This window comes from Triticum urartu, chromosome 1, assembly GCF_003073215.2.
Source record: "Triticum urartu cultivar G1812 chromosome 1, Tu2.1, whole genome shotgun sequence".
Classification (NCBI taxonomy): domain Eukaryota; kingdom Viridiplantae; phylum Streptophyta; class Magnoliopsida; order Poales; family Poaceae; genus Triticum; species Triticum urartu.
Window position 1 is genome coordinate 384,956,618 of NC_053022.1, and position 11,679 is coordinate 384,968,296.

Consider the following 11,679-nt stretch of genomic DNA (forward strand, 5'->3'; position numbering starts at 1 on the left):
TTGTCTTTCTGCCTGAGGTTGATTTGTCCATTGAAGACATCTATCCCGAGCCAGCCAAGCAGCCTATACATCTTCAGAATGTTGAACACCATAGCTTCTCGCAAACAATGGAGGGGATTCTTGTTCCCAATGCTGCAACTCCTACTTATCCTCTTGCTGGGAATATGAGAGTGCCACATTGTGCCAACACTGAAGCCACAACAAGTACGGTTGCCCAAAGGCCTCGGAAGCGTTCCCGTGTCCTCAATGACCGAGAGCTTCTTGTGTCCCTGCACCAGAAACAGGATAAGCATCATGACTGGCTAAAGCGTCAGATGTAGAGTATCTTGGTGGATATCAATCACATTCGAAACTTGGCCACCAAGAACTCGTTCGTTGCCCATGAAGCCTGTCGGCGGTACTGGAAGAGTCTCACACTGATATGTCCTAAAGACGATCTTCGCGAAGATGGCTTCACGGAGGGCTTCAAGTTTGATTGCAGGCCTCCACGAAATGCAAGCTGGCGTCGCACTCCCTCAATTGAAGATTCTAAGCGTTCATATTTGGCTGCAACTATTGTTGCGGGAGTCATCGATGAAGAAGACGACGCCACTTCACCGACCATGGCTACACTGCATCAGGCCCGTCTGCACCACCGAACTTCAACATCGACCCTGCTCCTTCATCTACTCCTGATGGGAACAAGTAGATACTCTATGTCTTCAAACCTTTTTGGTCCTTACTGACAAAAGGGGGAGAAGCTTATGAGTTAATAGTCTTCAAGCGGGTCCTTATGGGTGGTTCCTTTATTTTGCTAAGTCTTTACAACTCTCATATTTTGAAACATTTGGTTCTTTGAGTTGTAACACTTAAACTCGATGGTCGTCTGCTACTTATTCTGCTACCTTGTGATGTGATGATAAATTCTGCATGAAGCCATTCCGCAGACGTCCATTTTTCATTATGCATGTCACTATCTTCGTTATCTCTTTATATGCATGATGAATTGTCTTCATAAGTCGAAGAGGATCTCCACAAAGTAAAACCTACCATGTGCATTTGCATTCAAAAGCAAACTACTTATATGCACATCTTCAGGGGGAGCCTTTTGCTACTTATGAAGACAATGCCTTAATCCTTAACTTTCACATACTTTTATCCCCGTTGAAAACTTCAACCTGTTTGTCATCAATCACCAAGAAGGGGGAGATTGTAAGTGCATCTAGTGCCACCCCTAGTTGGTTTTGGAGAATTGACGACAAACTTGGTTGAGGGAGTAATGTGTTTGTGAGAATTGCAGGATAACACAGGTAGTAGTCCCTTAGTGATTCGGTTTACCTATCAGAGATGGCCACTAAAAATGTGTGAAGACATTGAAGACAATTGTGGTCTGTGAAGATATTCACAGTGAAGATAATGACATGAGAAGACATTCACATGAAGACTATGGAGTGCCAAGACATAGTTATTTTGTAGTTTCCTTTTCTTCTTTGTTGAGTCATAGGAACCACTGTACTGTTAAGTGGGGTCCAAGTGAACAAAGTGAGAGTGACTAATGTGATGCTCAACCAAATCCTATGTTTTCGAGAGAAGACAATGAGAGCAAATCTTATCCAGAGCTGGATGAGTCAGCTTTACTTGTAGCCCAAGTCAAGCTGTTGCGTGTGTTGAAATCTGACCGTTGGACACGTGTCAGTTCCTTAGTGACCTAGGGTCATTTTGGACAAATCAAATCGGGTTGCCTCCTGGCTATAAATAGCCCACCCCCGACACCATAAATTGGTGGCTGCTCAGAGTTAGTGCACGACTTTTGTCGTTTGAGAGCAATCCACCTCCGAAGCATTTGAGAGAGAGATCCTTGCGAGGACAAAGCCCAAAACACCCAGAGCCAAAGAGTGTTAGGCATCACTGAAGTCTTTCTGTCCGCGTGATCTGAAGACTTGTTACACTTGAGGACTGTGAATCCTCCAGCCGGTTAGGCGTCGCGTTCTGAGCATCCAAGAGTCATTGTGGATCGCCGGTGAACGAAGTCTGTGAAGGTTTGGAAGTCTACCTTGAAGACTTACCAGAGTGATTGGGTGAGGACTGTGTGTCCTTAGCTCAAGAGGAATAAGGTGAAGACGCGGTCTTCTGAGTTAAATCTCAGCCTCTCTAACCAGACGTACATTTATCACAGCAACTGGAACTGGTCTACCAAATCATTGTCTTCACCAAGCTACTGGTTCTATCCTTCACTTACCTTTACTTTACAGTTTGTCTTCATGAAGTCATTGTTTGCCTGTATAATCTGATTGACTTCACTGAGTGAAGACTGTTTACTGTCTGACTTCATACTGTCTTCCATCCTGATCCACACTACCTAGCTGCTGATAGTCTTCGTGCTTTCACTTCATTGCTTACTTGACTATGGCTTGCTTAGTGTAGTCTACCTTCCGCTGCATATCAATAGGATCATTTCTACTGTTTGTCTTCAAAGCCCCCGTGTTTTGAAGACTTCCATAAAAATCAACTATTCCCCCCCCCCCCTCTAGTCGATAACTAGCACTTTCAACCCCCTACCTGAGATCTACCAGAATTGACTTCGTCACTCGTCCCCTCCCCTTATGATCCATGTCGAACTTCAGGAGCGTAGCATGCGGCGGCGAGTCCGGCAGCGATGACCCAGTTGACTGGGAGTCGCTGCTGCACAAGGCAAGGGCATACGATGACGAGAAGCTCGTTGTCCGCATCGTGTTATGCCAGTTGCAACTAGACTGTGGCAAAAGTGGAAGCTCTTGCTCCGCGCCGCCACCAGTCACCTAGCGATGCAGTGTGAACGACGATGCCGGCCCGTCGTCTCCACGGCAAAAATGCCAAGGCTCTCTAGCTCGCCATCGAGTAGTCGAAGCACGAGGCGGCGGTGGATGCGGCAGCCAAAGCCAAGGCGTCCTGGCTGGCGAAGGAGTAGACGCGCGCGGTCCCTCGGTTGGCCGGCATCATGTCCTCCGACAACTCTAGGGGCTCCGACGACAACGCCCATCCCGCCAATGACGCCTACATGGAGGGCTACGGCCACACTAGTGACTACAAGGGCAAGGGACCGGCGCAAAAGTGGTGATGTCCTGGTGCCCTTCTCTGTCTCTGTTTTAGTTTTCAGTTAATTTAGTTTTATCTATGTTCGTATGCCAGCGATGAACTAAAGCTTTGGGTCCCATGTTCTATGTTTGAATGCCCTTATAGAATTTAGTTTGAATTGTGTCCATCTATGTATGTCTATGTCCGTATGGTGATCAATGTAGTTTCTCACATTGCATGGATATCATAGTTTTGAGGGGCCGGATTTGAGGTCTTCGGTTGTGGACACGGCCATCTGAGTGTTGAGCGGTCATTATTTACGGATGTGTCCACGGACGTTTAAAGGGCTAGATTTGCTATGTCCGACTGTAGATGTTCTTACCTCTCGAGCCTCTTGTAGCTAGCCAGGATGTAAATCTGTTTGAAGCTGCTTTCAGAAAATAAACCAACATTTATGTGGTTAATTATTGTACGTGTAAAATGCGGCGTACATTTCGATGGGGGCATTTTGTTTACTTCCTTTCTAACAGCTGGCTGTAGAAAAGAACATCAGACCGAACTTATGAACGTCAACTCGTTGCTGCCCATGACACGTCCAAGTTTAAAATCCCTCTAGATTGTTGGCTCAGTAACTGTAGCTACGCTCGCTTTATTTCAGTTTTGTGTTCACGGTGATTGCAAATTGACAGAGCGATCACACAAGCAAACTGCCCAAAAAATATCGAAAATGCTAAAATCCGACGTCAAATTTTTATGCAGGGCAAATCAAACATTTTTCATGGTAATTTATGTTGGTGCGCGGATGATAAATTTAGTTGGTGAGCATGGTAATTTTCTGGCAAAAAATAAACTGAGACGGATTTGCCATGCTCGTCAACTAAACTTGCTACCATCAGCAAACATATTTTTTCATGAAAATATTCGATTTGCCATGTCTAAAAATCTGCCGCTGGATATTCGGGTGCAAAAATATAACGAGCTAATAGCTTTTGCGCCACTTAACCCTGGGGAAGATCTCGTGGATTGTCATGACACTTGATGCTGCTCAGAGTGAACAAAGATGATGAATACTTGATGCAACTGAAAAGTGTAACAAAGGTAGGTTAATTTGGCCAGCTCATTTCTACAAAAGCGTTTCCCCTTTGGTCTATCATACAATGTACGTATATGTTAAGCATGTCTACTGTCTAGCCACAGTGCATGGATGACACCATACATACCTGAACTGTGCCAGTACCTACCGAGGAAAAAGATGATTAAAATCACAGAGAGAGACCACACATTTACACATGCATCATACACATGCCCTACCTTTCCTTATATAGGTATAAGTTTCCCCTGGCTAGAGGGCACCTAAACGCAGCTAGGCCACCCACCATCCGTACGACATATACTATCACGGTAGACGACGGCCAAGCAACATTGCAACTGTCACAGCACATCATTAGAGAAGAGCCGCTGCTGCTGGTCCAGTCCAGCAACGGATTCATGTGCAAGAGAACAAGATAGCTAGCTACCATTCAACACAACCAACAAATGCAAATTATGAACCAAGCCAAAGTATAATATGCAAAAATGAAGCACATGCACGACAGTCATAAGTAGACATCCATGTATATATTTATGATGAATGTATATCTCACCTCTCTCCAAAAAACTACTGTAATTCACATGATCACATCTAGGCATACCAAACAAGTTACAAACGTATGGGCTGTGTTCAATTTCTGGTTACCAGCATGTGTGTGTGTGCGCGCGCGCGCGTGTGTGCAGTTATGCATTCACAGGCCGGCCATAAAGTAGACTGCTACTCGTCCAAAAAAGAAGAGCCTAGCTGGAGGTTAGATTGTGTTGGTAGGCCATTGCTCTCTGATCATCGACCGACCACCAAGTCACACAGTATATGCATGAGATGCGATGCATCACATTCATATGTTTATGTATTCGTATGCAGCAATTAAAACTGATGGCGTTCGTTGATTGGTACCGTCCATTTTATGTAGACAGGCAGTTAGTTGATATAAACTGATGTTATACTAGGTATGGACCATTCTACGTATCAATTAAGCTGACATCTCATCATGATCTGCTATTTCAATGCAGTTTTCAGAATTGGACAAGAGTACAGCGGCCAGCAACTGATGCAGACTCTGTTAAGTCGTAGTACCACTATGCAGGAGGCCTTGAAAGCTATCTATAATTGTATCAGTTGCTTCTAAGATTTTTTTTCGAAAAAAGGTCCAAGCACATCCAAAGATTAGAAATATTACTAGAATTCACACAAAAATATTGAGCAAAAGAAGCATAAATTAGACTGAATTCCCCCAAATCAACACAAATGAGCAACAGCTAGTAAATTCATCATTTATGCTCAACGTGTGTGGCCTAGTTAATTCATCTTGATAACGTGAATTTGAGGAATATATTAGTCCTCAAAGATCATGATGGTGGGCACATTGCACATAATCTTATTTCTCCGATGCTGACGGTTATCGTTAGGAACTGGTCAGCCATCTCTGAGCAACACTATGCAGTTGTTTACAATGGAGACAAGGTGTTTTGTCACTGCCCTTTGTCTCTTTTGTTGCCGTTTCACTTCACATCCATGCATGTAAGTGGAGGACAAATAGAGACCTACTGTACCTACCAAGTCACTGGTACCAAGAGCTTAACTAACTGCTCGTCCTAGCTCACACCATGTGTTGCATGAGCTTTTTATCCTACGAAAAGATGCCTCTCTTCAATCACTTGCCCCACCTTAATCCTACTTTTCTCCTTTCGTAAAGAGAGAAAGCAATAAATCGTGAGCATCTGATACTTTCCCTTTGCCGTAACAAACCTAGCTAGTCGTTAATCATGCATGGATAAATGCAACGTGAAGGTGTAGCATGCATCACACTAGTGCTTAATCTGTAGGCTAGACTGAGATCAAGTGGAGAGGTGGTGAAAACAATAGACCACACATGCTTCACATTCCATTACTTTATTCCTTTTGAGGGGACAAAGGAAGACCAAGCTTGGTGAAAGCAAATCAATCATGCAAGTATACATATATGTGCACAATAATAGAATTATTACAAAAGGGGGAAGAAATAGCAGATCATGCAGGCCTGAGATATTCTTATATGGGTACAGAATTCGTGGTGCGCAAAGTGACAGGGGAGCTAACTAATTAATCGAGCTGGGTATGCATGCAGGATATTTTGTGTGAAGGCAGCAAATTAAGCTGGAGAGCATGGGCAATATGGAGTAGTAAATTGGTGCAATAGAGTAGTAGTAGGGTCCAGATCTTTGGTAGGTTATGTTAAGTATGTTCATGGGCAGATACGAACAAAACATAGGGCCCAATGATGCAGGAGGCCCGCCTGTATGCATGGTACGGTTCATCATTCAATTTTGCCTCCAACAAGTCCTTTGGATTCAGAAGAATAGGAAGTGTGGAGGAGACAGGTCGGACGCTTTCGCACTAATAAAGGGGTATTTCTGAATTGACACTGTGATTGGCAGGATTTAGGAGGTAGCAGCCCATCTTAGCACACTAGGCAAAATTAAAGCAGTAGGGGCATCGACCCTAACACCTAGTGGGAGATCAGGCCCGGGTCTGCGGCACGACACACTGGTGAACACTGATTATCAAGTCCTTCGGAGTACAGAGCAGTACTGTCCTGAGTACATATTGATGCCTCTCCACCTCCTGGTGTCTCCCGGTCCTTGCTAAGCAGTGCAGGCAAATCATTGGCAAGCCTCTGACGAGAAACCTCCAGGGTACAAACAGTTTATGAGGATGAGCCTGTGCGTGGAGAGAGCAAATGATCTGTGATGGGTGTGCTTTCTTCCTGGCAACGTTGCATGTGTGGCTTAGCGGTGAAAACGATTCACAACGAACGGCCCACTTGGTTGTCTTGTTCGTTTGTGTGGTGGCTCTGAGGGGGTGATCATGTGTGGTTTCAGCTCGAGACGTACGTGTTCCAGCGAAAGGAATGCAGCACCTAACCCTAAGGAACAGTTAATTGAATGATAAAGATATCAACATCGATCCCAGCACTGTTAGGGAAGGGGTAGGTGCGCCTTCTCTATTGGCAAATCGATTTTTGTTTTCGGTCAGCTTTTGTTTATGCCGTTCAAATCTATCGGCATGGCCTGTAAAGGCGATCGCCGCCCATGGAGACAAAATGAATATTCTGTTGCAACTGAAAAACATCCTTCACCAAACACCAAATGAATATTTTGGTGTGGCCTCAACTAAAAAAAGCATTTCCATAATATGCTATAGTACATCGAGTTGCACATTCTAAATGCAGGCCCAGATGGAGCAGATAACCTATGCACATACGGCTACAGGATGCGCAGGATGAGTGTTCTTTTACGTTGAGTGTATCCAGGGCTCCAGGTGTTAACTACTAGCAGTAAGTAAAACCATTCCCCTGTGTAAATCTAGAAGGCTGCAAAAGTTCAAGCAATTTAACTACTCAAATCATTCGCCGCGTTAAAAACAAAATGAGAATACCTTGTGGTTGAAAATTTTAAGTGGTTTCAAAATCTATTTACCAAAAGGAAAAAATAAGTGGCATAGACTAAGAGTCATACCTATTTTAATTTGGCTTGACACGAGAAAGGAAGGTGGATTCCAGCCATGCATATATGAAAGACTCCTAGGGTAGTCAGTCTTTCGCCAGCAAGCGTGAAACAGTCTCCAGCCTGCAACAGAACAGAGCACCCACACCAGGGAAAAAACAGCACAAAGCATCCTTATCAGGAAACAAAAACAGAGGACATTGCCACTTAGGAAAGGAACGAGATGGGCCTCAAGTAGATCAACTTCTCTGCTAGAAAAACAATTGATAGATCATAGTAGGTCATTACAATATCTCTGAAAATGCGATATCCAGATTCCAGGAATGTTCAGTTACACTATAATCCAAAACTTCCCTTGCACCAAAGTTATGTCTGGCAGAAATTTGTACTACAGGAGCACATGAAGAAACCAGTCACAAACACCTTCCAGTAGGACCTCGGTGATATGCACAAAATAACAAAACAAGTTTGGAAGAGTTGCCGAAATTTCCTTAAGTTTTTTCCTCCTATGATTTACTGTACAGCGTATGTAACACCTCTACTCAAGGCAAATTTGGAGGTTTGAGCAATTACTCGCAGAGCAGCGGCGGCAGGATGAGATGCCGAACTCAAGACAACATATTCTTTGCTATACTATACACCATGCACAGCATAGCAGCAACTGCCAGGAGCTTTTTGGATGCAAGAATTCTGAGATTGATCCTAATCTTGTGCGTCCTCATGAACTGCAGGATCCATTGCGCCGCCACAGTGAGCAACGTAAAGACACCGACAAGCACCATTCTGGCAGCATCCTTTGGGCCTCCAACTCTGCTTTGTTCATTTTGATCGACCTTGATGATGGTTGGGCCTGTCGGGACAGCATCTGTATCAGCATGTACAAGTCGAAGGGTTTCATTAAGCCAAGCTGAAAAACATATCAGCAGCCTTGCAAGCCAGGCCACTTCAGTGTCTGAGATGGGCCTCAACATCCAGTCACCGCTATATTGCATATCAGCCAGTTTGTTTTTCCCTGGACTTGGATGCTTAGGTACGAATAGATCACCACGTCCATGATGCTGCTTGTGTTCTCCCTGTGGAAGATTCTTCGCCTGGAAGCTTTCCACATGCTTGTAGAATACCTTTCTCATATTAGATTTGATTACATCCAAAGTATGGCGAGTTCGCATAGCATCACCTGGTAAACGTTGAATCTCAGTCTCAGCCCTTAGCAACAGTAACTGAACAAAATGGAATATAACAATAAGTTAGTATTCAGGGAAATGTGTAATGACAGGAGTAGAATTAAGGAGAAAAAAGAGGCAGAATTAATAATCAACCGTAGAATAACATAGCCAGTAATGTTGTTTGCCAAATCAATAGGTGATCACTAACAATCTTTTGTTCAACATGTGGAGAGTTTTCAGCTTCAAAAACTGCTTATGGTTATAGAAACAGACCTTGGTGTAAGTAAGCATAATTATAGACTACTGTTATATTAATTATAATTGCATAGTAATATATGCACCTGAAGCAAGTTGTAGGCCCCGTCATCATCAAAACTGAAAAGCCTTAGGTTAGCGTTCTTCGCCATATACAAGAAAGACCCATCAGTGCTATGTTTTGACAACCCATCCTCCCAGTCCTGAAACCATACATGCATATCGAAGTTAGATTAGAATTAGAAATACTTCTCAGCATTATTTGTACCATTGTACTTCTGTAGATTTACATAAAATCCAGTCACGGAGTGCACTAAAATCCCAAAAATAGGTGCTTGCATGCCAAAGGAAACAGTCAATGATAATCTCATGTATCCAACTTCCTACCTGTAGCTGCTCACGGATAGTTGGCACATACTTGAGCACATCATCCAAACAACATGACTGAGAATCAGAAACTCTAGAATGATAAGCAGCATCAACTTTGTAGATAAGCCCCAATAATTCCGGGGAACCCAAAACTTCCAATACCTGAACAATCAAAACAGCAGCAAAACAGCAAATGGACATTAGCTAAACAAATATCAAGTACTGAAAGGCTTAGTTTTATTGAAACTCCTGTCATGATTTGAGTAAAACTACTGATTAGCACATTTAGCAAAATTCAGACCTGTCCGGGTAATAGTAACATGCATGATGTCTAAGAAATGCAATATTACACCGATGTGATTCAAAGTTGGGCATACTTCTGGAAAATATGACCCAATAAGTCTGTACTAACCTTTGATACCATTTGCAGCACTGAAGCGACATCAGAATGAATAAACTTATGAGCAAACCCCAAGAAATGGACTACCAGTGAACTATAGAACAAATAGTTGGACAGCACGAAGCCCTGCCATGCTGGAGAGTACCCTACATCACACCTTTGCATCTTTCTATCACTAACGCAATTCACATTTCGCCCACCAGGAGGTGGCAGGTCGTACTCATTCAAGTCATCCTGCTGAGCCTTCCATGGTTCCATATAGACCATCCATGCAGAAAAAACCTGAGCAATGTTCTTGATATCTGCATCCCTGGAGCAGAACATGAACGTCCTTAGCACAAACCGATACAATGGTCTCTGCATCAATGGATTCCAGTAGCCAGCGGGACTGTCACATGACTCCTTCCTTAAGAGCATTCCATCAAACACATTGGCTGCATCAGCAAGTTTGCAGACACCGCTCCTGTTCAAATACATCACCAACAGCTTCACTGCATCGCCAAGTCCTGGAGCTGGCAGTCTCTCGGACAGTGTAGGATTTGAACGAGACAGAAGTGACAGTAAAGGCAACCCATAGGAACGGCAAGTCCGAACAGGCAGCGGCGAGAAATCGTCCCCAACAAGCCAGAACTGTACGAGTGTGTGCACGAACAACTCGGCTCGCCTGAAGGATCCAGCAGCTTCCACACCATCTCTGACATTCCGATGCAGCAATGTACCAAAACCACCGCGGGGCGGGGCGCAATCGCTGGGCACGAACTCCTTAAGGTAGGCGTACAGAAGCTTCAGGTATAGCGATCTATCGGGCTTCCGATCCGGATTGCGGCCGGCCGTGGATGCGAGGGTGGACACCCAACTCTCGAGGAGAACGCGTGGCTTAAGCGAGGGTTTCGAAGTGGAGGTCGACCCTTTCGAGGCGCCCGCGGCAGCCTTGGCCGTGGCGGCGGAGATGGGGTAGTACGCGAACCAGAAAAGGTAGTACTCGAACACCGAGAGATGAAGCTTGGAGCCGACGCGGCCAGCAAGGAGCGGCGAGATCACCTTATCGGAGGAGGCCGCGGTGGACGACAGCGCGAAACCGAGCCAATCGGGGAGCCGCTCGCGCGGGAAGGTGAAGCGAGCGAGGGAGTGGCGATCCGCGGCGGAGATGGCGACGAGGAGCGGCCCGGAGGGGGCGAGGAGCGACGCGATGAGGTCGGCGAGGGCGGGGTCGCCAGCGGCGAGGTCGAGGAAGCACCGCGAGGCGGGGGAACTGGAGACGAACAGGCGGAAGAGGAGCGCCGGGAGCGCGTCGGCGAAGAAGGCGCGCGGCTGGTCCGCGCCGGAGTGGTGGCGGCGGAGGAAGTCGGCGACCGACGAGACGGCCTCCGCCGCGGCCCGCGGCGTGGACGCGGCGAGGACGGCCGCCGCGAGGCCGGCCGCGGAGTCGGTCGCCGGCGGCATGTCACCGCCGCGCGGAGGGGGGGCACGCGGTAGGGTTTAAGTGGGGAATTTTGGGGGGCGAGGCGAGGCGAGGCGAAGCGCGTTGCGGAGCACGAGAGGATTTGAAACGGGGCCGAAATTGGAATGGAGCTTTCAAAGATTTCGGAAATGGCGCCCTCCGCAACGCGTTTCCTCCACGCTCTCTCCCACTCGCCCCGACCGTTTAGCGTCAGTGTGAACTAGACCATCTCGCTGACCTGTGGGTCCAGAGGGTGCACGGTGTCCGCCAGTTGGTGGGTATGGTTGCGGGGCAAGGTCGTGGGTCGAGTCATGCAATGATGATGTGGCTCGGTGTTGGGTTTGTGGGACGGCAACGGCAAGCTGTGTGTTGGCTTGAAAAGGACGCCGTGGTCATGAATTGGGCTGGGCTCCTGGCCAGGCTAGAGCAACTCTAACGTA

The 11,679-nt window shown here is 46.1% G+C and overlaps 1 protein-coding gene across 1 annotated transcript; it reads right to left on the minus strand.

Annotated features, from left to right (window-relative positions):
* Positions 1-7,954: 7,954 nt before the first annotated feature.
* Positions 7,955-11,355, minus strand: LOC125513881. The gene is made up of 4 exons (XM_048679095.1): positions 9,811-11,355; positions 9,417-9,560; positions 9,116-9,232; positions 7,955-8,828 (listed from the first exon to the last, which is right to left on the minus strand). Exons 1-4 carry the CDS (start codon positions 11,239-11,241, stop codon positions 8,217-8,219), a joined length of 2,304 nt encoding a protein of 767 aa, XP_048535052.1. The 5' UTR covers positions 11,242-11,355; the 3' UTR covers positions 7,955-8,216.
* Positions 11,356-11,679: the final 324 nt, after the last annotated feature.